We start from the raw sequence: 26,653 nt of genomic DNA, 5'->3' as shown, positions 1-26,653 counted from the left end.
CATAAGGGATATGGGGGAGACGGGAGAAGAGTTGCTCTGAGTTGCTGTGCTCCATCTGCTCCATCCTTCCTTCTCTTTCTCTGTGAAAATGGTTCTAGCTTCTAAGGGGAGACAAGAGAGTCCTGCCTGCTTCTCCCAGCAGCCCCGACTGGCTGCTCTTTAGGAGGATGTGGGCAAATGGGGAAAGCAGCCAATCAGAGACACTCTAATCTTCTTAAAGGAAATACTAAAAATATATGTTTGTCAAAAACCTAGTTCACTTTTTAGAACTGTTATTTTTTGGATGCGGGTCCCACTGTCACCTCAGAGACTCTACGTGCTACCCATGCTACAGCCAATCCAGCCATAAGCACACACCTTCTTTGCAAGGGCTGCCTCTGCCATCCCACAGATCACATGAGTCATTTTACAATGGATAATATATCAAGTGCTTACCAAGAGGCACAACTGGGAAAATCACCTCCCTCCATCTCATGTCTGCTGCTATGGAGAAATTAAATCAACCTAGTTTCATTGCCAAAGTTTGTTCACTCCCCGTTTCCAATGCTCCCTGGTGAGCCAGAGAAAGACGGCAGCATGGTGTTGGGAGATGTGTTTGGATGAACCACAAGAAAGGTGAAAGAAAACCTTGTAGCTAATGGCTCAGTCTCTTGGCTTCATCAAGATATTCTCCCTTCCCCAACCTCAAATCCCAAAGAAGAGGTAGAGTTCTGCAAAATTCAGCACTTCAGTATGAGCATATGGAGCAAAAGTTCTTGTTTCCTCCCCAGCAACACGCTGCTAATCTAAACCCAGATGATGCGCATACTCTGAAAATTTCCTGGAGAGTTAGGGTCAAATATGACACCTGCTAGCTTTTGTTATGACATGCAAAAGAGTGCCAACGGTTGCCTGCAGAGCAGCCATTTGTTTACAACAAGAATCAAAGAAGACAAGCAAGTCTCATTTGCTAACACATGCTATAAAGGCTTAAGGAAGGCTATGATGGGAAGCACATATATATCAATGGGGAGGAGCATCTTAACCTGAACCACCTGTAAACAGACCCTTTGGGGAGACAATAGTCATTGCCCATTAAAACACCCAGATCACCTGGTGATCATGAATATGCGTTGGTTTTGCCCAAGTCTGGGGCAGACACTTGGTAAGGGGAGCTTAGGGTAAAAAAGGAACTGGCAGACCTACTTTTTTGGTCTTCACTGTTGAGGCGCAGCAGTCCCCGCCATCATAATTGCAGAAGGCTCGGTTGTTGATAGAGTCACAGTAGTTGTCTCCCATGAAAGGCTGGGAAAACAAACAGTACAAAGATGGTGAGAACAGGGATGTGGGCTCTGGAGGAACTCAAAGGCCTAGAGCAAGCTGAAATCAAGGACCATTCTTATGCCCCAGGCAGAGCAGTACAGCATCTCCATCCAAAAGCCACAGCCACTTTTCTTACTTTCCTTCCAAGCACACAGGATAGACAGGAAGTTAGAAGAAAAAGAAGGGACTCCCTCTGCTTGTAAAATGTGAGTAAGTCTGACATTTTCAAGAGAGGCCACTGATTTGAGGAAACGTGGACATAAAGGAACTAAAACCTATAGTCACTTTAGACAGTTGAGGTCTAGTTATCTAAGTGTAAATGCAAGGGACATAGAGAAGAGTAGGACTGGTTGGTTTAGGAAGCGTAAGCATATTCAAATTGACAGAGGGAAGGAAGTGGGTTTGGAGCCTAGACAAGGACTCTGGAACTCCAGTGGTCCAATTCTCATCCTGCCCTTGGCCCTCTATACGACCTTGGCCAAGTCACGTAACCTCCCCGTGCCTCAGGCTTCACAGCTGTCAAACTGAGGTAATTATAAGTGCTCATGGAAAGCTGTAAATGTTCATTAAGTAATGTTCTTAATCACCTCAAAGAAAAAAATATGAATTATTATAATGGCTGTATGGGTCTGAATAATAATCATTACTTTAAAAACAGCAGTCTTTTGCTTCCCTCTTTTGCAGAGCAGATTGAATTTGCTCTTAAATTCATCACTCCAGGGCAGCAAGAACCTCTCACAGAAACCAAAGTCTTTCTACATTTCTAATTGGTGAAACTAGGTAAGGCCCATTTGAAGGAGGTAACCTTCAAATACATGCATGTACATATATGCATATGCATACATATGCACATACATACATGCATGCACACATTGTAAAGGCAAGAGACAAGTCTGCCAATAAAGCAGACAGAGATATACTGTGACATAGTTGTAAACAAGATGCCAGATGTGTGCAAATGATTAATGGAACCGGTCAGGAGAGCCTGGGGTCATGACTGTGGACTACAATGTAATTTTTGTCACGTTCTTGGCTAGTGCCAAGTGGATGCTGTTTGAAAGCACCTCCAGTCAATCTGCTCCAATGTGCAAGTCCACTTATAACCTTCATGGCGAAATATCCAGCACTGCTACACTGGGCCCCCAGCAGCTGACAATTTTATGGCCCTCATGCACCTTACAATTGGTTCAATAGGGGCAGATCCCTTTGAGTCAACACATCTCCTTTAATGAAACTATGGCCTTTCCTAGAAGAAACCATCTCTGGGGAGTGAACTGGGAAGGTGGTCAAGATTTCATGTCAGGATTTTATACTAAGTGCAATACTAGATTTTTTTTTCTTTATGATGGATGCCTCCAGAGAACAAACTATGAGGACTTTGGTATGCTTTTCTCATAAAAGGGCTATGACCAGGCTCATAAATACTCTAAAAAGACACCATAAAGTGCTTGGACTCTGTTGTTGTTATTGATTTGTAAATTTAAATACTTCCTGGTAGTGTTGGAAACCCAAATGGCAGCAATGCTGGATGACTGCAGGGGAGAAAAAAAGTCAGGAATGAATTGACTAATCTAGTTTAATTTTTCAAAACATTTTATGTGCAAAAAGTAAGCAAAGAGTGTAAATAGGGAAAAGAAATTGCAACGGTAGGGTCAGATACCTTACTGTTGTAAATTGGCTCAACTCCCTTGACTTCAGACAGCTATACTGATTTGCGCTGACAAAGGCTTTAGCCTGCAAAGTCTTTTCCAGTTTCATTATTTAATATGCTAACAAAGGAAAGATTATTTTTTTTTACAGATACGATTTTTATCTTGACAAGGCCACTTTGAAAAATGTAATATTTGGCCACTCTCCCAAAAAACTTGTATGGGCTTTTCCTCCATTTCCTTTTTTGATTCCTTATCATTACGTATTGCCAAAGTATCTGTTTGTCAACACAGGCTTTCATTTCAATTCTCCACCCTCAAGTTCCTGCTGATTTATTCAATTATGCCATGCACCTGTCAACACTGGAAAACTCTCAATAGGAACTTCAGGAGGAACATGCCTCCCCTGAAATACTTTGAGCCGTGCAGCTCATTGCAGGGGCACAATGGGAAAACAATGGATATTTTGTTTTGGTAACTCAGCTCTTGATTGGATCAGCCAAGGGGAATGAACATTAGACTCATAAACTTACGAACACTTCCTTCTACTGCCTGAGTAGGCTTGCAGGCAGTACTAAGCTCATGCATTTCTATACATACCATTAAAGGAGTTCAAAGAGTTACACTGCATTGCATTTGCCTGGGTTACATTTTGAAAAGCAGAATCCAAATCCCCTTTAGTCAGGCAAATTTGTTATCAGTGCATCAGAAATTATATTCTTCCTGGCACCATTCATTGTGTCGCCAGTCCATGGGAATGGGGAAGGTGGTACGAAGGTTGTTTATTCCTTCCATTAAGGAAGGAAAGGCGTACTTTGTTATGCTAGAAAATACAACCTGGCCCACTCTGGGATAGTGGCAAATCAGGCTCTGATAGCATGGAAATGGTCCTATGATGGTAGATTGTGAGGCATTGTATACTGCTGAATGAATGATGAAAAAGAAGACTTCTACCAACATAGAAGGATCCTAGAAATGAACAATGATGGGGAAAATGCACAGAAAAGGCACAACATGTCTGTAATAATGGCTTTTGGTAAACTGTTACATTATTTCAAACTTTACCTGAGAAACAGTCACTCTTAAACAGCAGAGGAATAGTTCATCAGCACACCAAAGGCATTTCTAATAGTCCATGGATGCTATTTTAGCTCTCCCCAGAGAACAGGGGCACCTAGCCAGCTTGTAGGAACATAATGCATAGGATAGCTTATGACATTCAAAGCACAAACCACCCACAGGAGAATGCTTTTCATTTAGGGAACATCTAGACAGAAGACTATTATGTTGTTGGAGAGTTATTACCCTCCTGGGTCTGTCATTTATATGCAAAAGAAACCTGTCTTGTAGCTTATGACAAGTCATTCAGCATACCATCCATCCAGCAAAAAGCAGAGTGGTCCAGTATTTAGTATGGAATCAGGAGACTGAGTTTTGTTTTAGCTTGTTGTGACACCTTGGGCAAATCACTGAACTTCAATGTACCGACTTTTAAAACAGGACTCAGATTTACCTGTTTTGCAGGGGTGCTCAATGTGTTATGTCAATGGTTGCAAATCTTAGTTGAGAAGGTGCTCTCCTAGTCCTAGCAAGCTTCATTTTAAGGCACTGGAATGGGACTCAGGAGACATGGGTTCAACTCCCTCCTCTTCCACATAGTCTCTGCATGACCAGGCAAGTTAATTCTTCTGCACCTCAGTTTTTTGCTATACAGTGCAGACAATGTTGCACTACTACTACTAGTACTGGCTAATGCTTGTGGGATACTCAGACATGATGGTGATGGGAGCCAAAGAGAGAAGTGCCAAATGTTGCTTTTACAACAAAAACATCTTAAGATTTCTAAATCTTTTCAAGGAATGCTGCCAAAAGAAACTACACACTTCAAAATAATTGCTAATTGCTAATGACATGTAAGGCTGAAAAAACAGACCCAATGTTTAAAAGCAAATACACTTCCCCCCTACTTATCGGAGGCTGCACTGTGGTCTGGCCTGTGCAAGGGAACAAGGAGGTGCAAGTTGCCCACTGTTCTTTTAGGCTTGTTCCCCAAGTCATAGGCAGAAGTGGAGGAGACACTGAAAACAAAGGGGGCCAGCTCCTTAGCTGGGGTAAAATAGGCATATGTGCCTATCTGGTGTACTCTGTTTATTCCCACTAATTTAGGGTTTGGCCCACAGTTTACCTGGAAGACGTGCAGGTGCCTGGTTAATTTAGTTTTCAAGACATTTCAGTGAAGAATAAGAACCTCTAGTAGAGAGATCTGAATTCATGATGTGTGTGATCCCATCTTGCTGAAAGACAGACATCACAGCCCAGAAACACTTGGTCAAGTGGCATTACTCAGCTTCTGTTTCTCTTCGGCTGCAAGCAGATGTTGCCCTCATGGCAACATAGGCAGTTTTACGGTGGGGCAAAATGCAAATTTACAGACATCTCTGATGCTGGTCATGCCACAGATGTCCAAAAATGTGTGTGCGACAATATTTGTTGACAATTTGTCCCAGTTTATCATGGCAGTTGCCCATACATTTATGGTGCATTGGCTGAATGCACAGTTGGAAGGTGGCAGTGCATCCTACATCCCTGGTACATGCGAGTCCCCGGACACTGACTGTACACTGATAGTTGGCCCCAGTCCTGGTACACCAGGACTTTTAAAAAACATGCGTGTAGTTGTATATGTTGTTTTTAGATGTCCCTGGCACACAAAGACCCCAGTTCAGGGAGACATTTCCTGATCATGGAGACCCCAGGTTCTGGGAATGTCAGAAACCTGCCTGTAAAGCCAGGCTGCACACAGAGTTTTTAAAAGTCCTGGCATAATGGGACTGGGCCAATAATTGACTGCACATAGCAGGGGCAAAAGTCAGGGACTTTAAACCCCATGCATGGCAGTTCTGGCCACGCTGCCAGAGCGCAGGGGATCAGAGGCCCACAGCAGAGTTTAAAGTCCCCAGGAGGGAAGCCCTTCAGCCCCTACCCCAGCAGGAAGTCTCTGATCTCCTGTGTCCTGGCAGCCCAGCCAGAGCAGAGGGACATGGGGTTTCGACAATCAACTGATTGCAGGACCAGTTTGGACAGCTCAAGTCTCCAACTGAACTCATGGCTGTCCTAGCTGGGGCTGACAATCAGCTGATCATCAAACTACCACAAAGGAGCTGTACTTTTAAAACCTGCTTTGAAAGGTGATGTGTGGACATGTCAATCTTCATTGCAAGGCAGGTCATGGTACAACCCATGCCATGACAACTGTGATGTCTCTTTATAGGCTTAAGATAGTACTTTCTCTGATCACAGCAGATTTCCATGCTGGAAACAGAAGTGCCCCTACTCCAGTTGTGGAATACGGTCATTTACACACCACCAAGACATCCTTCAACTTTTTTCTGTGCTGAATTCACTGCCCCTGAGTCTTACCTTGAGCTTTTAGTTAAAATCAATAACCCAGCGGCTCATTCAATATGAATTTATATGGTATCAATTCAAACCGGTGCAAAATGCTTGCTTCCACACAACTTCAGTACTAAACCTTAAACCAGCCTCAATTTGCTCAAAGACGGGACAGGATTTGCTAAGGAGGTTTATGAATCTCATAGTTCATTAGGATGGCAGCTTGAGTTTGTGACAAAACATAAAAGTTTTGCATGCTTTCCAAGTTACATTAGAAATGCTTCTGCGGCTCTCAGTTGGATGCTTATTCAGCTAAAATGCATAGGTGGCATTAACAATTACTTAATGCTTGTTTCACAGGGATGGCTCTTGATTCAGAAATAAATTATTACGGGCATGATTTTAGCACACAGAAAAGTTACGTAGTGGGACCCATCATAAGAGGTTCCTTTAACAGAAAAAAGCATGGTTTGGAGGAGTCACCAGTCAAGTTTGTCTCTTGGTGGCTATTACTTTCTGTTGTGTAAGTACAAAAATGACACATCACATTTGAACAACTCAAAAAAGAATTCAGGAAAGAATTTTTAATGCAGCATAGAAATGTTAAATTTCCTTTTCAACTTCAGTCAGAGTTGGGTGTCTCTCGCTCAAAGACTTTTCAAAGGCCCTTCTTCATCCAGCCATTGCCCAGTTCCTCCTGTTCCAATTCAATATCTGGATTGTTCTTACTATATTCTTTCCTTTAATTTTCCTAAAAACTTATCTCTTCTCCAAAGCCTGGAGGTAACTTGTCCTTCAGAGAGTTGGTTTTCTAATTAGATAGCAGGACTGTTATCCACTTCAGTATAAAGGCAAACAATGAATATAGGGACACAATGATCTCCTAGTCCTAAAAACTGCCAAGGAAAAGGAATCAGATCTATTAGCAGCCTTTATTTGTCCACATTAGATCATGCAAGGCTCATAAAATCATTAGCTGTTATATGAGTTAGTCTTAACCTCAGCAAACATGATCTATTTTTACCATTGGGTATCAGAATTGATGCTGCTGTACCCAATTTAACCACAGCTACAGACAACACCAAATCTTGATCCAGAAAAAGGATTTTTTTAAAGTTTGGCTGTCCCTGTTGTTACTGTGAGATCCAGGCAAACAAAGGTGATGGGCACTAAGTACAATGCTCACCTCGCAGCCTTTGACGCAGTGGATCAGCGAAGGGTGAGGGTACCATTTGAGCCCTGCTGTGCAGACAACACTCTGGAGAGAGAGAAAGAGAGAGAGAGAGAGAATGAACTTGATTAAGACAAAGAAATCAGTGTATAGAAAGCCAGTGATCTGGCTTATATTCTGCCCCGCTCCTCCCCAACACACACACCATACCAATGAAGTTCAGTTCCTAACACCTCTTGTATTCTCAGGGCCTGGCTGTCCTCCAACTATTTACAAGAAGTGTTGGACTTGACGCTTGCAATAACAGAACGTTTGAGATTAAAATAATATTTAAGGTTCTCCCCAAGTGTCATGTTCAATATTTCACTTGCGGTGGGGGAATGTGGCAAGCAGAAGCAAAGGCATTGTCCATAATCTGGCAGAGGGAAGTGGGGGAAACATTTAGGAATGCCTTCAGAAGGTTTCCTCACTGCTACAAGGCTCCCGGTTTCAGTGACTGCCCAGGAAGCAGGATGGGGTTGCTGGGGTGAGAGCTGGCAGTGGCACGCAGCAAGTCGTCTGGGAGAACAAAATGTCTTTTAGAACTTTGCAGAAAAGGGAAACCTCCATACAAATCTTTTGCACTGTCCAATGATCATATCCCCATCATAACCACTCAAATGACCCATACAAAGGCTATTTCATTTGATAGGTTTTAGAACAATTTCAACAGAATATTATGGATTTTATCCTTATTAAACATCTGCTGACTTTTCCATAATGGAAACCTGGGAATGACTGACTAGTCGTGGGCAAAATTCTGATATTTCAGGGTCTGCAGAAGGGAGCTGGAAATCTCATAAGAACAAGTCTCATTCCAGCACAGTGGGGACCAACTTTTTTGGCAGGTGTGCTACAAGTTTAGCCCCAGGCTCTCCTGAGTGCTACTCTGATCCCCTTCCCCCTGCCTGATCTACTGCTGCTCCTTGCACCCTCCCCGATCTTCTGCGTGCTGCACAGAGAAGCTCTCTGTGGCACTTGTGAACAGGTCGGATGGCCAGCCTGTTCTAGACTGGAACAGTTTGACTATCCCTATTCCAGTATAAAGGCACTCTTATTTTTAGATTCAGAGTAGTCACAGTTTGCACTGGGAGGAATGGTGCTTTTTCATGCTCAGGCCAGTTGGGGATCATCCTGTTTTCCTTACAATAGCATAAAGTAGATCTACTTAGCTGTATGAGGCATAGTGTAATAAAAACCCAGCTAACTCTGAATATCCTAGCTCAGGTGCCGGCCGCTGTCTACTTGCAGGAATATAGAGCTGTGCACTGGCCGATTGACCATATTAAGGTATCTGCTAGGACTGCCTGTAACGGGACATACAGTTTTTTCACATCTACACCATTACTCTGAATCCAGTCCTTGCCCTTGGCTCCACTGGGGGAGGAGTCAGGTAAGAAGGCCTCGGTGTTCCCTGGCAAGCAGGGTAAATTAATCAAGCAGTGAAGAGCTACTGTGGCCGAACTGCTTCTGGTGCCCAGACTAGCTTGCACCAGGTCCATGAACGGCAGAAGCTGAACTGGCAGAAGTCTCCTCCTACCAGCAGAATGGCTTGCACATAGACCTTTTTGCTGGCAGAGCTACATCAGCTGTAGAGTGTAATCATTATACACCCCTATATGACACCCCTAAGAGCCAGTGGACAGAAAGGACTGAGCTCCTTGGGTCACCTCTGGCTCCCCATCCTCCTTGCTTATCCACCAACTGCAGCACCCATTTCAGAGGACCATTCTCCATTATCCAGGAGACAACAATATGATTAAGAGAATAGCAGTGATGAAACGGCCCGTTTACAAAGCATGTCAAGAGACATTCGGCAAACAGCTGGGGCAGGGGGTGAGATAGAAGTTTAGGAAAGAAGGGGATTAACATTTGGGAGGACCTGATGCACGAGACATCCCTTCCCCTGTTTATTTGATGTCTAATTTAATCCATTTGCCAGAGAACCTCAGCATGTTTTTACAGTTTCTGTCATTTAAAGCTTACCTGACGTGTGTGAGAAAAAGGACTTTTATACTATCTGCACTGGACTGTTTATCTTTCCAATGCTCGCGGATTTTCCACTATTAGTCAAGCCCAGCCTGCTCCACCTGCCTTGCAATAGGACCCGTCTGTGTGAGAGGGGAAGAGGCTGGGGGAAGCTGGCAGGGGAAGCGGGGAGGACAATGTTGCTTATCCCCTCAGGGAAGGAGATTGCAGGGTGCAGAGCCCATGCAGGGTCAAGTGTGCTCCCAATGAGTTCTTGACAGACATCTGGAAATTTCAAGGCCAAGGTTGCTGCCTGCCACAAGTGTTAGGTGTTTCCCCTCCTTCTATTTACTGCACTGGGGCTGAAAAAAATGGAGGCAACATTTTTAGGTTTCAAATTAAATAAGTCCAGCCCGCAGGGTGGGAGAGAGGAGATTAAAGACAAGACTCCGGCTGCTTTTCAACCAGGGTTTAAACTGCAGAAGAACTGGCAAAAAACATAGACCTTCCCCTTCCCCAAGCCCAGAGTCAGTCGCGTAAGTGGATATCCAAAGAGACATGGTGCCCTTTGAGAGTGGCGCTAATATCTTGCTAACTTTGTGTATAAGAGTTTAACGGTGAGGAATGGAGCCAGGGTGACAGGCTGGAAAAGGCAGAATACTGTTTATCTACAGAACCAGGCAAACATTTGCAGCAGCAGGACAAACTCCATGATTGCCATCCCCTATTGACACGCTCAGCTCTTGAGGTGGAGAGGCCTTTCTGTAACCCATCCAGTCCTTTGCCTCTGTTCAAACTGCCCACAAGACTGCAGATTAATACAAGGCAGAACTGTCTCAAGGACACCCAACTGCATGCACAGGCCCTCCTCAATAGATCCTACAGCCCAGGCTAGATACAAACCCATGGCTTAGAGGTGAAAGACTATCTCATCATAAACAGTCTTAGCTGCAAGGCAACACAAGGGGAAAATTAAAACACATAAAAGAGTTGATGGCTTCCGTAAAACACTCCTGGGAAAATGATGATGAGCCACGGAAAAAGAACTCCACCTCTAGCCCTCAACGCCGCAAAGGGTGCTGTTAAACTATGCTTGCCTAAACTTGGCAAGAAAGGAGTATGCATAAAAAAAGTGAGCACCATTTAAACCCCCCAAGTCAATGCACATTACCATGCAGTGTTTTATTGGGTGAACTTCCACAATAGTGAGGACTAATCCTAAAACACTACTCAAAACAGCAGATAAAAATGGGCTGTTTAAGGGGTCAGCCTTTAAATAAAGTAAAAGGGGACTTGGAAGTTGCATCTTCGGAGAAGATGCTTAAGAAAGGATGTTACCAAGTCAGGTCAGTCTCTTGTAAAGAATTTATTGGTCACTTCTGCTGAGCTCATCGGTGCTAAAAGCAAGAAGTTGTTCAGCTTTGTCTGACCCCTCAGGACATACCCAAGGGATAAAATTTCCCCTAGAGTAAGGGACAGCACAAAATGAATGCTCTCAATTAAATCCCACTTGAGAACTAATGCTTAAGTGCTTTATACAATTTCTTCTCGTCCTCTGTGGCGAGAACTGCACCCATATTTTGGAGCCCTATGGGGTGCCTTTGCCCCAGTTATTCCTGTATTATAATTGATGAGGATGAAACCATGGCTCTTGGGCTGTAAGTGGAGAAGGATTTAGAGGATCCACATTCAGTGAGAATCTCAGGCAGGGAGCTCAAGTTGCTTGTTAATTTTGGGAAGTGAGATCATGAGCCTACCTACACCACTCCTTCTTCCCTGTCAGGAAGGGAGGGTTCAAAGGGGCCAAGGTGTGGGGATGAGCAAGCAGAGAGGGTCTGTGTCTCCCAGCTGGCATGCATTTAGATCCTGGCCAGAAGCAATGGCAGTTTGTACGTGTTTTGGTCTCCAGTCCTTCTCACACATACACAAGGCCAGGTACATCCAGAAACGAGTTGGTGCAGTAGCTTGTTCAAGGGTACATCTTGCATATAGCACAGCTCACCTGGGTTCTGTGATCTTCACTGACATGAATTCATTGCCAGATACTAGTTATTGTATTAGGCCGTGTGTAGACGAAATGAGGGGCATGTATGCACGACACTTTAAAGTGGGCTAAATGCTTTTGCACCGCTTCAGTGGTGTCAGTGTTTGCACGCCTTGGTGGTGTATTGCTCATTAATTCCAGCCACTGTAGGAAATTCGGCAGCGTAATGCACCTTAAATGACTTGGGGCACAGCAAACTAAAACGCCTCCAAGGAGTTTTAGTTTGCTACCCCTACAGCTGTGGAGTGAAGCATTGGGCTCCATGCAGCTCAGGGACTTCACAGGAAGCCCCACAGCAGCCCAGGAAGGCAGGCTCTGCCCAAGAAAAGCAGAGAGCCCGTTTGGTTTTTTTTCCACCTCCCCCCTCAAAGCCTGCTGGCCTGCTTGAGCTGCGCGAGGGCCCGGTGCTTCCCTCTGCGGCTGCAATGCCCTCCGGGGCAGCCCGAGCCAGGTGCCTGTAGGCAGGTGCCTCCTGGGTGGGGGTCGCTGCTTTACAGACTTGGACCCTTATGCCAGTTCAGTGTCAGCTACTTTGGTGACCAGCTCTCTCCCAGGGAGATATCCTGGCAGCTGAGTGCATTGGAACTGCTTGAACTACCACCTAATACTGCTGGTATTCGGAGGCACAGAGGCAGGATAGTCCCAAAGACAGACCCTCAACTGTAGACTTGGCTTGCCTTGCTGATTTGCTAAAACCCAAATTCATAGTAAAAAAGCCTTTGTTTCCTATGGCTTTCCATGGCAGGGTGCAAAGGAATGACCTGGTGGGAAAGGGTTGGGCGAGAAGTCTGCTTGCATGGAAATTCATGAGGATTTGGTTTACTGGGCTCTGGTAATAACTGCTGTGGTTCTAATAAATACACAGGTGCCCGGGGCATTGCACAGGCCTACTGAAATAATGCCAACCTTGTTTATCTGACTAAGATGCAACTAGTTTAGAGCAGACATGGAAGACATTTTACAAGGTCAACAAAAGGCATCATAAAAAGGGAAGGGGAAGATCACATTTAATACTCCCTGAACTAAGCAAGAAGAGAATCCCATCTGGCCTCTGGTTATATGAGAGCAAGTGTTCTCCATTCGTTCCCAGGCACTGACACAAAGTCCAGTGACATACGACTCCCTGATGGGCCCCTCTTTTATCTGTTCCTATAACCCAGCTGCCCTTGGATTCAGGCCTTTTTGCATAGTTTTGTATGTTTACTTTGGTCTTGCCCCCACCCCATAAATGCCACCATTCGGTCCCATCTGTAATTTGGTGGCTGCCTACCCATCTTTTCTGAAGGGAGAGGGAACTGAGGTAGGGTCCCATAAGAAGTAAGAGGCAGACAAGCAAATAAATAAAAGTGCCATTTTTCCCATGTTAGGCAAAACCCAGAGGACCTAGATCCTCACCCCAGTCTGGTACCAAAATAGTGTTCTCAATGCACTGAGAAACTAGGAGTTGGGTTAGGTGCCCCCAGGAGATCCTGTCTAAAGTTCTCCTCCTCATACAGTGGTTAGAGCTTAGAAAGGATAAATTATTGGGGCTTATGTGCCCCCATCCAGTCCAAACCAGCACTGATCCAACAGCATTAAGTAAAATACGATGATTAGCAAGAGGTTTCGAGCTTAATGACATCCATAATTGCTCAGGGAAGGGAGAGGGAACCCCCAACTCAGCAGGAGACTTTTCTGGATTAGTACAGGAGGGTCAAAATCCTGCATCTTAGATTGCCTGAGTTTGGGGTGTGGGGGAGTTTCATACTACCTGCTTTGCTATGATATCCAAAGATATACAGAGCATGCCATAATGCCTTTGAGCACTCTCTTACCAGATTTCTGGCAGTACTGGGTGCACCTTCCAGACCCTCTGGCACTTGCCATACAGCAACATACTCCTCCAGCAGCGAGGCTGGCATTTTGCATGGCCTCATACTGCACAGTCCCCATCTCTCCAAACTTGAATTGTGGCAAAACGTTTCAGCTCAAAGTTTTTCCCACTCCAAAAAAAGCAGAATTTGGTGAACTAAAATATGCAACAGACTTGAAAATGTTTTGCTGAAACATTTTCTGAATTAAACATTTAGATTTTTTTTTTTATTTGAAACGATACTGAATTTCTAAGTGTGATTCCGTCTGAAATACAAGTAAATATATATCTTTGAAGATGAAATGGAATATTTTGTTCTAGGTTAAATAACAAGTGATGTTCATTTGAAAAATATATACGTTTTAACCCTTCAGTTTCTCCAAAAATTGCTAAAAGTCTTGCCAGAGGTGAACAAATTTGAGACATAGAAGAACTTCCAGTGAACCAAACAGTCACATTATTTGCAAAGCTCAACTCTGAGCAATTCCCACAGGAAAGCTGACCCTTCCCAACACACATTTCCAATACAGATGTTATTTAAAAGGCACAGAAGAACCTTTTTTTTTGCTCTCCCAAAGTCTTATGTGTATCTGCCTTTTACAAGGCAAACTCCTGGATGGGGCTGCCTCTATCTGTGCCCTTACAATGCTGTACATTATTAGCATTTAACAGTAAGGCATAACAACAGGCCCTTACGTTGGGAGAGTGCTCAGAAATCTTAGGCAAAAGCTACTCTTGTAAATGCTAAAGCCCAGATACTGCTTTTGGGCAACAACTTCGGGATCTGTGGGGTGGCAGACTCACTAAGGGCAGAATTTGGCCTGGCACATTAACATCAATGTAACCAGCTTGCAGGTGGGATTTGTTGCTTAGACACTTCTGGCTTCTCCATCCCTTCTATGTCTCCCTGAGTGCTCCAGCACAGACTATATCATCAACAGCAGATGGGGATTGGAGGGGTTAACATGAGTTTTTTCCCTCCAGATTTTGGAACTGACTGGAAATCTCGAAGTGTTGTCCATAGATTGGCTCCAATGGCTAGCACTAGGATTTCTCACTCATCCAAGTTAACCCCATCAGAGCCTTAGCACCATACCCCACCAAGGCAGTGGGGGCCAACCTTTTTGTCGTAGCCCTGCACCTTCCCCAAGTGCCACTCTTATCCTCTTCCTCTGCCCAAACTGCTTTCTGCTCCTTATTCTGTGCCACCTGCGTGAGCTTCTCCTCCACTTTTTGTGCCCTGTCCTGTGTTTCTTGCCTGATCTCCTGCTCTGCTTTCTGCTTCTTGCCCTATCTGCTGCTATGCTGCCTGTCCCCTCCAAGTCCCGCCATCTGCCACACACAGGGGCTGTCCATGACACTTGTGGCACTTGTACCGTGGCTTGGCCACTGCCTTAAGGGATGATACGGACACTGACACTATCGACAAGATGAAAAGATGTTTCCTAGTTGCTCGAAGTAGAACCTGCACCGAATAAATGCTCCATCTCAGCACTTGCAAAAGAGGTAGGTTTATTCATGCTCCGGAGTGGTATAACAGTTGTTTTGCACCCATAGTGCCTGACTTCACCTTCTAACACAGTTGTAGAAGCTAAGACCCCCACCTTTTAATCGGCTATATATAAACAAAGCATTTGGGGGTCGAGACCCCAGATGTTCACAATCTAAAGCCCTTGCAAGATCATCGATGTAGGGACAAAATGAACTCATACTTAACCACTGTGTTCCTGGAAGCTATCAATTCTCCTCTATACCTCACTCCCCTCCTTCTCCCCCTTTCCTACCATATTTTTCCCTGCTGCCTAATGAGCCCTCCAGAGACCCACAGGTATAAAACTCGTTACAGCTCCCTCTGAGTACCAGCATCAATAAATGAGGGCAGCACAGCAAAGAATGGGAGGGAAGCTGTAGTTTTATTTCACCATGAATTACAAAACCACTTTAAAGTCCAGAGCGCAGGAAAGAAGCAGTGAGAAATTGCCCCTAATACAGAGATAAGGGGTTTTTTATGCTCCACACCAGTAAAACCTAAGCTTGGCCAGTAATATAATCACAGTGTCTGAGGTGCTCAGAGAGAGACGCTGTTTGATTGTAACATCCTCTAGATACTTACTTCCCAGCCCCCTCCTAGGAATTTTTCTGTTCCTCCTTATGCCAGTGTTACAGCACAGCTAGGATATTCAGAAGGGCTTAGCATGCACAGTCAAGCTCACCACACATTTAGGCAACTAAAGAAGTCAATGGGTTGTCAAAAGTGTTCAGTTCATTGGGCACATGTTAGCTGCTTGGTTCTTTTCTTAGGGAAAGAAATCTAGCCCTAAGTGTGCAAAATGTGGGTTCATATTTGCCAGAGACACCAGATTTTCAGGAGTTCAGCACTTACAACTGAGGGCAGGTTTCCAAAACAAAGGTGGTAGTGCCAGTTTCAATGGAAGCACCAAAAAGGGCCATATTTTCCAAAGCGTTTCACAGTCAAGTTGCACCAGATATGCATGTGAACACATCCAGAATTGTATCTATACTTCCACAACAATGTGCAAGAAAGTATATATGTTTGCATGTATATATAAAGGCCTTTTTGTATGCATTTCTAGGCAGGAGTGTGCTTTTATGACGGTAACACAAGGCTGACTTCGTATGGATGTGTGTGCCTGTACATCTGAGAGCTGAATTTGTGTATGCCTTTCCAAAACAGTATGGTACATGGGCACATGAACACCAATTTGCATGGGTATTTTATGAATGACTGCGAATATGTAGTTGTGTATATGCATCTTCAGATACGTGCCTGAGTATTCTTATTAATGCCCACCTGTGAACATTTAGGGGTACGTAAGAGCGTGTGTATGCATTGTGAGTGTTTGCAGTGTATGCACATTTTCTGTAAGTATGAATCTATGGGTCTGTAGTATATAGTAGGAATGTATGGTGACCTCTGAAATTCACTGATCCAAGTCTACATCTGCCATGAGTAGGGATAGGAGAATCAATACCTCAATTTGAGAGATGAAACATGGGATTCTTTTGTCATCAGGCAGCAATCCAGGGAACAAAGACACACTCCCACCATGCAATGCATAAACAATAGAATAGAAAGCCAACCCCATAGCCTTTCTCTTGTTCTGTTTTGATTTCTCCTGCAGAGACATGTAAAAATGAAGAGTCCACTAATCAGGACTTTTAGGGGCTGTGTGGGACTGAGGGACCTTCCTTGATTCCTTTCACAAGAGGTGGAAGTGTATGTCTGATGTTGCACTGAGAAACCTCAGAGATAAATGATAATACAGAGGAACCCTGGAACAGGAAGGTGCCACTTCTTTGCATCCCTAAAGCAACATAAGAAGGCCACAGTAAAGGAGACTTAGCACTGGAGCCCCTATTGATAGCCCTGACAGAAGGCTGTAAGCTCTTTAATCACAGGGATCATAAGAAGGCTACTCTTTGGACAATGCTGTTCCTTGATTCCCCACTTCAGAAGTGTGCGTTTGCCCACGCTGTGGGCACATTGAAGTCTGTGGGCTGAGAGGAGCATAATATCAACACCCACTGACCTTCACTCGTTGAGGATTCATCCAGTGCTGGATGTCTTGCAAGGTCTCATTTGCACGCAGCAGGATGGGTTCATTGTGATCCAGGCATGAGGTGGTACACTCAGCTCCTTCACAGAACATGCAGAGGAGGACAAAAAAAAAAGCCAGCAGTGCATTATTTTACCACCATAATTTCAATTATCTGAATAACACCCAACTATCTCACCTGCAAAGAGATTGCTACAGTCTGCTATAATGGAGCCCTTTAGACCCGACGAATATCACAGCCTCCTGGGATTTATATGGTCATAAGATAATGACCCCATTGCGCAAGTGCTAATCTCGGCGACTAAAGGGACATAGGAGTTGTTTCTTAATGTGACCAATGAATTAAGGTAATTAGCTATCACTGTGGCTACTAATCCAGGGACCAATGAGGGGTGCATTCATTTCCTGAAAGATAACGATGGAAAGCATTTCTTAATGCTGATCTACTCCACAAGGTCTTTCTGGAGATGTGAAGCGATTAAGCAGAGGCCAACAAACTCATCTCAGTTATGACATGCACAAAATGCCAATGGCCTCATCTTCCCAGATTAAAAGATCCTTCAATGATGTCCCTTGCATTGATATTGCAGGCTGGCTGTTACCTAAGCCTCATGTTTGACAAGAAGTAAGCAGAGAGGTAATGACTGCTTTGTTCACATGTAGACTTGCATTTTCTCTGATTAACTGTCATATCCTGTGGGATTCCTGTCCTTTCCTTATTAAACCATCCTGCGGTACTCTGCAGTAATATCCCAGAGCCCTATACTGACTCAACCATAAACCCTAGTGTGTTGGACCATTACCATTTTCCCTCTGGAAAATCACTCTTAAATGGCGCAGCTGCTGCAAACATGTCATTAGGATTTCCGAGCTCCAATCAGTGTGAGCAGGGGAATTAATCTGTGGCTTAGTTTGGACGGCTATACCTTTGGCTCAAAATTTACCACTGTCTGAACGGGCAAATTAGGTGTCAGTAGAGCCTGAGGGGTCACACTGACCCTGGCTGAATACTACTTTTTCCCCAACTGCTTCCACCTTCATGCTTTCTGTCATGCATAAGAGCCAGTTGGAATAACACCGAAGCCAGTTTGGTTAATTGTGGGAAGCTCACTAAGAAGTCGGGCTTTGTTTTACTTCCTTTGCATGGGCAGTAGCTGCCCAATGGACTTGACTGAATACTGCTTGTTAACACAAGACCCATTAAAAGTGAGGCAAAGAAGAAAGTCCTTTTCTGAGGGACACTGAGAAGGCTTCCAAAATCTGGATATGATCCTGAGAGGTGGTGTTAACCAAAAGTATGGGTTGTGCTTCCATCTGGCGAGTATAACAGCCTACAGCAACTGCTAAGCCTTAATGGAGAGACTGCTTTAGCTCAAGTTGCGGAGGTCCGTTCTATGATGTTGATGGTCCAAGATTCAAGCTATTCCAGGGGTCTTGTGATTGAGCTACCTCACTTCTCACTATGTGCCAGTCTCCACCCTGCTCAGGGTTGGGAACCATAGACCTTACTTCTGAGCAAAGCTACTGCAGCTAAATTAACAAATGTCTGGAAAAACACAGTGAGATGAAGGGGTCAGGAAAGTGGCACCCATCAATGCACAAACAGTGGCTGAAAACCCTCCTCATTTCCAGCGTCTAGAGCTTCCCCTTGGAACAGGAGATCAGTATTTCTTTTCTGAAAAAAATGGCAGGTCCTGTTAGGTAACCAAAGGTCACGTCATCTCAAGGGCACCATGCCTTGTCAAATTAAGAATCGCTGCTGGCCGCTCACTGCTCACTCTCTTTCTGACTCCACTCTGCTATTTACACTTAGGAAAAGGAGCGGGTCTGAATTGTTTTGATATATGATCTGTAATTGGCATCATTACAGAGCAGTGATCTCATCCAGGTCGTGTTCTTCTCCCCTGGGATGGAACTTAAGCTGGTTCCTGGTACCTTACAATGGCTGCAATATAATGAGGGCTCTGCGCAAGAGGGAACACTTTCTCTGAGTTCAAACGTGCAGCAGCAGAGGAGTGGGGGGAGCTCCAGGGATGGGCTGGGGTGGAAGGGGCCCAGAGTGTCTTTCTAAGGCTGTGTGTACTATTGCTCACATTCAAATGCTGCAATGTGGAGACCTCAGGGAAGAAAGGTGCAACTTGGCATGGAGAGCTGGGGACTCCCATGTGACGCAGCAATGCTGACCACTAGGAAAAGCAGTCCAAAACAAATCAGTCGCTTATTGAGTAATTAGGCTCCATGGAAAGGAGAAGAAGGACGGAGAAGAAGGACCCTATGAAGGTCTCTCAAAGACTCTACTGGCATTTGTGCTTGTCTTTCTGAGCATGCTGCTTAACCCAGTGTCATCTCCTTTCATGGAGGAGGTCTGGCAGAATCCTGCCCTTCCTGGAATCAACCACTGGTTTTCTGTCCCTGTGCATCTAGTCCGGACTATTTACCCTCAGCTGATCTGGCCATACTTACACCTCTGTCCTCACTCATCCCTGCTTCCATACCCACCCCTTCTGCAACCCAGTCTACAAGACCCACTCTCTTAATATTTTCCACAGTTGCTGTGCCACGTGTACAGTCATACTGGTGGTAGCAATGGAGTCAGGGCATGGAGGTAGACAGAGGATAAGTGTTGTACAGTCATATCATCTGGATCTGCACTGAGCAGGATTAGATGACATGACAGTCAAACACCTAAGAGCTGCTAGCACCTCCACTCCAGCAGAGCTGCACTGCTGCCAGTGCACGGGTAGGAGATTACCCGAAAGATACTATTGAAGATACACCCTTTGTTTCCTTCTCCTTGACTGAACTCAGGTCTTTTCCATACCCCCTTATGTTTGCTGTGCTCTCACATTATCATTGTTGTTATATTTCAGTAGATCCTATGAGTACAACCAAAATTGGTACCCCGTTGTGCTATGAAACTGTGAAAATATGGTCCCACTAAACAGACAGTTCATTTTCCTTTAAATTATTGCTAACCCCTGATCATTATCCTACAGCTTTGCTTCAATACCTTCCAGCATCTTTTAAACAAATAAATGCATAATGAGAATGCATTCAAAATAAAGAACTTACAAGATACAATGCAATTACCTGTGTGTGTAAATGCAGGTGCTTGCACAAACAGATACAGATAAATCACATGATCTATCCCCTTCTGCCTCTCACCTGTCTGTTCTCTCTACACACATATGTGTTATGCTTAGTGAAGATGACAAATTCCACGGGACATATACTTTGCCTCCTTTTGCATCTTTAAGATGATAGGCAAGCCTATAGATTGCTGGAAGTTGTAACAATTAATAATATGAGCAAGTATGTATGTTTGTGCCTGTAGAAGTGACAGCAGTGGTTCTTGTTTGTTTGAGAATAAACAGAGCCATGTGAATGAATTTACATTTGCACAGGAATATCTATGCATGTGTGAGTGGAAAGGCATATGTGTCGGGGAGCATATGCATGTACATGTGTATGTATATGGCTACAGGCCTGTACTCCTGCAAGCATACTTTTCAGTCTCTCAGTATGCGTGTAACTGCAAGAGAAAACACACAACACTGGCATGTTTTCTTCATTTAAAACATCAGATTGGATTTGCTGCCTTTGCAGTTTGATCCCTGGCACTGTCCATTAAAGTAAAAGGACAACAAGGGACATGGTAGAAGTGGGGATGCTGCAGAGGAAGCCAGCATATGTTAGCTGGTATCTGGCATCTGAAAGCCTCACGTTCCCTGAAAATAATTCCCTGAAAATCCTCTAATTAGCTGCTTCTCACTCAGACAAATTGGTCCGTAAGAAAAGGTGACCTCAAGGACTTTGCCTCCTTCCTCCCTCTTTCCCTCCCTCCCCAGTTCCCCAATGGCAAGCAGAACAGCTGCGGCCATGGCATTAGTTCATATACCTATTCCATAGCCATTAGCACACTTCAGCTTAAGATTACTGTTGAGCTGAGTAGGAAGAGAGCACTGGCCCTGCATCTCCCTGCAGAGGTGAAAGGAGCCGCTCCAGGTGCCATCCTTCCGGCAGTGAATCACGTTGTTGCCACGGCCCTGAACACGAGAAAAATAAAATGTAGTCAGCAAAATAATACAATAACCAGGATAAAAGTGGAAGCTGAAGTTCTCTTGACGCTGGGTAAGCCTAGAATTTGGGCTTTCAGCCTAGAGAGTACGACAAAGGACAAAGAAAAGACATGCTGTACTTACACGTACACACACACTTTAAGAGTTTCCTATGTAATATGATGACTTTTAAAAGCTATTTGCAAGGTCTGTATCTCAAAACAGCCCCCCCCGCAACCAGTACAAAGGGACATTCACCCAATTTTCCCTGTTTGCTGATTCTGAGATGTGTGAGAGGAGAGCAAGCAGCCTTTCTTCCTCTTCCCATTTCCTAACCTACTTACGTCATCCTCCTTTGGAAGGAGAGAGAGATCCCCAGGGCCCAGCTGAAGGAAAAAAAAAAGCCGGACACTGCACTGGGGAGGCGTAGTTTAGGCTGAGGGCAATCTTTAGAGCTTTGCCATCCTGACCGAAAGCAAAGACAGAGCCCGATGCAGAGAAATAGAAAGAGGTGTAGAGAAAGAAATCATCCAGCGTGGAGGGTGAAGGAGGGGGATGGAATAGAAATGACATTTCTCACACAAAGATCCTTAGTTAGATACTGAAGGAGGAAAGACAATGTCCAAGGGGAAATCTCATGCCCTTTAGAAACAACCAAGTGGTGCACAAGGCTTCCTTTTGCCAAGCTATGCATGCGGCTCCCAGGGAGTCCTGCACGAGCTGTCTGTGGGATCAACAAACCTAGCTCTTAGGGGGGGAAGCAAGAGACACTCAAAAGGAGGGTACTTCTTGGGCCTGGGGTTTCTAGCTTTCAGTGGATGCCGGCGTGTTTTGCACTTGGCATAGCGTGCACTTGGCTCCCAGCTTGCTATGCAACAGGAGTTCATGGAGTCCATGTACTCGTCACAAAGGGACCGAACCAGACAGTCGCTGTGAGAACTCTTGTGGGATCTATGTGCCTGAGAAGGGGCTCGATGAGACCTAAAAACACAATGTTCAAGGGTGATACAGCTGGTCTTCTCTGTAGCCTGCTGGGTTGGATCTTTAGTTCATTTATTTCTCTGCCTGATGATGATGGCACCATTTGAATTTGGATTGGCTACAGCCATCACTGGCTCACAGGTAGCCATGGGAACAGCATAAAAGCTCAAACTAATTGAAGACTGTCAGGTGAGGTACCACAACTTTACCTCCTTGCTTTGCTTGCTGTTGCTTGGGTGTTATGAAACCAGAAGCCTCCAAGTGAGGGGGCACGCTTCCAAAGAGCAAGAGGAAGTTCTTGTGGCGATATAGAAAGAAAGGGATTTAAGTGGGGAACATCCTCTCCCCTCCTCATTTCCCTAATTTGATCTGTGAATGAATAATAAAAATGAGATGAGGAAAAAGACCCACTGGGTAATTTTGTCCACTCTCCTGACAATCCCAGACTTGGTTCCTATGCTACTGTATAACATTTCCTAGAGGTGTCAGCCTAGTCTGCAGGCACTGTAATAGTTTTCTTGCAAACTCTTACTTCTCTCTTTCATATGACCTTGCAACCTCAAGCTGTAAGGTGCATGTATGAAGCTGATCCCTGACACTCAACCAAATGCTTCAGGTTATTAGGTTCACTTCATCTTCTGGGGGCATAAGTCCATTCCCTGAGGTAGCAAAAGAAACATCTACTCCTGACTGCAGCCAAAGGCAGGGTCCTGGAGCAGGTGGGACTTTGGTCTGATCTAATACAGGGATTCTTATCTGATGCTTGCAGTACAATTTTTACCAGGCCTAGAGGCATTAGTTTGGATCTGATTTTCTAGACAAAGGACCCAGAAAAGGAAGAGCTTCAAAGCATACATGTATGCATACCTGCTTAAATAGTCATTGCACCTTGGGGTTCAACTTATCTGACTACTTCCAAACACTGTGAGTATAAAATGCTTCTGGCCAGATTCTCAAATGGTTAATACCCCTTTGCCCAACTCAGATGGAAAATTCCTGCAGAGAAACCACCCACTCACTCCCAGACTCTGGTAATTTTACTGAACTTCACTTTACCCCTACATTTCCCAACCCGTGGTGGCATCCAGCGGAGGTCAGGGAAGGACACCTGCATTATTCTAAGCTCTCACTGGCATGGAATCCATTAAGGTTCCCAAATCAGCAGTGCTCAGCAGAAATCTAAGTGCCATGAGGCTTGGTGCTGTCTCTCAGAATCAGAGAGCTGTAAATGGCTTCTTGACAATGTCAACTCTCCCAATGCACCCAGATTTTTGAGCAGAAAAGAACCACATCTTATTATTCCTTTTTCTATAACCAGGTGGGAAGAAGATGATAATCAAAAGTTGCATGGGTATTGGGGATTTAGCATGCATGGCATATTGCCATAATTTGAAAAAATATGCACATTGAAAGTAACTTTTAAGGGGCCTGTAACTTGATTCACGTAGCTGGCTTTGCTTGTGTTATTATTGTCTGAAGTTCTCTGAGATCTCTGGATGTCCACTCTTATAATAATGTCCTGTCCATCGTTCCCCACCCCGCATAATCTCTTGTGGAAATCCCTGCTGTGCTCCTCTCTTGGATGCAGTGTGCATTATCACCTCATATTTCTGAGAGTGTCTTAGAGAGTTTTAATCCTTAAATAATTAACACCTCTTGGGTGGGTTAGTCTGGGGGAGGGGTTCTCTCCTTTTTATAATGTGTTTTCTGTGGTATTTGGAGACACCTTTCTCTGGAAGTCCCTTTTTTTCCTAAGCTGCGGCTTGCCTCTTCGCCAGAGCTGCTTTCTGGGCTGACTGTTCACCACAATCTCTCTTTAAAATGAATAGTGTCATGCCAAAGTGTACCAAGATGCTTCTCACTTTACCACATGCGGTCTCTGTATCTCAGCTAACCCTTAGTTCTTGGCCTGCTTCTTTTTACACTTCATTGACCTCTCAAAAATGCACAAAACATATAGCATCCTCCAGGGCTCATTGCCATGCATGACTGTTGCTGCACTTGCACTAGTCTCATCATGACTTACAGGCCCCGTGTCACCACTATGTCTCCCCTTCTATCGCACAGGCCACATAACTCTACCTGACCTCACAGCACCATACAAGTCCTGCTGTGCCACCACCATGCTCCTATTTCATCTCACAGGACTCATAGCAGTACATTGACTTTGTAGCACCACTCCTTCCTTCCTTCCTTCCTCCACCTCCCAGTCCTTCACTATGTAGCACAGCTGACCCTCACTGAATTTCATTGGCCTCATAATGCCAAGCAGGACTTTTAATCTCACACAAGCTGGATAACCCCAGCCAGCTTTCTCGGCACACTTCCAGCAGACCTCAAACCGAAGATCTGCTGTGCTTCATGGTCCAGTGTCCTTCTCACCAAGAAGGCAGGTCAAACGTATGAGAAGTAAGGATGGAAAGAAATATTCTCTACTGCCAGTTTAAATATGTAAAACCCAACTCCTCTCTCTTCCTACCTCTTGCATACCTACCTCTCTTCCTATCTTTTGGAGTAAGTATCAGTTCTTTCTCAACATGCCCTCAGAAACTGCAATTATATTAAGACTATTTTGGCAGCATGCTCTCTGCTTTTTGCACTAAGGACAATAGCAGGAGCATCCAAATCCCCCCACCTTCTCTTACCAGCTTTTTTTTTTTTTAAGCAGAGGCACTTTGCGGAGAAGTTGTTTACCTTTCAAAAGCAAATTACCTTTTGCTTAGAAAAAACTCTAACATTTCAAACTGAGCTTTAATTTCTGGAGCAGATCAGCATAGCTCCATGGAAGGATTTGGCCCTGATTGTTTAATGACAGGTCTTTGGCCAAAGAAACCCAAACAGTTCAGTGAATTGTATGCATGGATTTAACTGCCAAAATCCATATAAACTACTATATGAAGTATATGCCTATCCAGAACAGGGGAAAGAAAGCCTGAGGTTGAACTAAAGGTCTTGTAATGAGCAACACAGGTGATAAGAGTCGCTGCTCATTCATTCTTAGTAACTGCTTCCCAGCTCCCTCCTGCAGCAGTAAAATACTAGATGAGGTATTAACTAATATCTATCTAGATTATAAGGCCTTCAGGCCCTCTTTTTGTCTGGAAAGCATCTAGGTGCATAGTGTTAGCACTCAATGGGTACAATTACCATTGTAATAAAATTATATTTCCACGTGCATTAAGTTATCTCTTTGACCTTTTTTATGCCTACTCTGTCACACACACACACACACACACACACACACACACAGCAGCTTCAGGCCTGGTAAGTATTTCAAATACATTCATGAAAGGCTCAAATTGGCTAAAATGTTACTCAAATCACTGCATGGTTCACCTGTCAGAAAATGACTGAAACAATACCTCTCAGAAAAAGGAGTATTGAGTGACACTGATTGTCCATTTGCCCACATAAAAGGAGGACAGAGACTCTCACATAACCTTCAGCCAACCATTTAGAGGTCTTATAGGAGAAATGGAGTGGCCATTCACACTGAAGCGCAACAGTCTGTATTTTACATAACTGACACGATATTAAATATCCTCATGCCCTGCAAAAGAACCTGGTAGTTGTGGCCTTTAACTAGTTCCCAGAGTGGCCCCACAAAGGTTCAGTCACTGAAAGAGCAGGGCCTTATGCTAAAGATTAACCAGAAACCAGTGCCTGGTGTCTTCGGTTATTTGGACAAAAAAGAAATAAAGAGACTCACTGATTGATTGTCATCATCTTCACACTTGATCCGGCACTCGCTGTTGAACTGGAAGCCATTGGTGCACTGGTAAAGTCCATGAAACTTGGAAGGTGGAGGCTCACAGGTCACGGGCACACATGCTCCAGCCACCCAGGTGCCATCTTGCGTGCACTGGATCTTAAAGGCCCTCCTTCCAGGCAGAAACAAACCAGCATATTTACTGAACAGCTAAGTCAGCTACAGTTCTACAATATCTCAGCTTTTTTAACAGGCTGCTAGAGAAGGATGTGCTTAGGCTTTTAAGGATCGGGGAACAAGTTGTGAATTTGCGTCATGAGGTCCAAGAGTGAAAATAATTATTATTTGCAAAGCCAACATTCAGTCTGTTAGCCCAAACCCCTCTTCTGCCTTTGACACATCTCCCAAGAACACTGCTTCCCGAGCTTGTGGGCTGTGGTTAGTTTGAAGTGGGTGGCAGAGAGTCAGAAATGTATGATGGCAGCAACCCTTTCCCACAGAGTTTCAAAGGGGACTCCCCAGGTTGCATATCAAAGGGGTGTTTCTAAAGTAGCAAAAACTGGTTTAGAAGTGTCAGCTAAGATTTTCAAAGAGCCCAAGGGATTTAGGTGTCAAAATCCCACTGACGTTTAACAGGGATCAGGTATCTAAAGCCTCTAAATTTCCATGCAACTCACTCTTGTTACCCACTCTTTTGGGGAGATTTATGGTATGGAAAACTTGCATTACTCTTTGCTAAGAGGAGGTTTCCTTTCATTCCTATGGGATTCTTTGCAAACCTTAGCCCATCCTCAGCCTAGTTTCAATCTCTACATGAATTGGTGGGTTTTCCTCTGCACTTCTGTAATCCTGTATCTTTAGTAGTCCTTCTACAACTCTATACCACTGAATACATTTCTATAACTAGAT

The 26,653-nt window shown here is 44.4% G+C and overlaps 1 protein-coding gene across 1 annotated transcript in view; it reads right to left on the bottom strand.

Annotated features, from left to right (window-relative positions):
• Positions 1–981: 981 nt before the first annotated feature.
• PAPPA (pappalysin 1) overlaps positions 982–26,653 on the bottom strand; it is a 220,807-nt gene continuing 195,135 nt past the window's right edge. Inside the window, exons 17-21 of the mRNA XM_019540642.1 lie at positions 25,745–25,916; positions 20,895–21,042; positions 16,970–17,076; positions 7,531–7,602; positions 982–1,284 (exon numbers count right to left, since the gene is read on the bottom strand). Coding sequence (XP_019396187.1) covers positions 1,156–1,284; positions 7,531–7,602; positions 16,970–17,076; positions 20,895–21,042; positions 25,745–25,916 — 628 coding nt within the window. The 3' untranslated portion in view covers positions 982–1,155. The remainder of the gene's footprint in view (positions 1,285–7,530; positions 7,603–16,969; positions 17,077–20,894; positions 21,043–25,744; positions 25,917–26,653) is intronic.

The sequence above is a fragment of the Crocodylus porosus genome, unplaced genomic scaffold, assembly GCF_001723895.1.
Source record: "Crocodylus porosus isolate Cpor-Errol unplaced genomic scaffold, CroPor_comp1, whole genome shotgun sequence".
Taxonomy (NCBI): Eukaryota; Metazoa; Chordata; order Crocodylia; family Crocodylidae; genus Crocodylus; species Crocodylus porosus.
The sequence above is the reverse complement of the archived record's forward strand: the minus strand, read 5'-3'. Positions and strand labels throughout refer to the sequence as shown.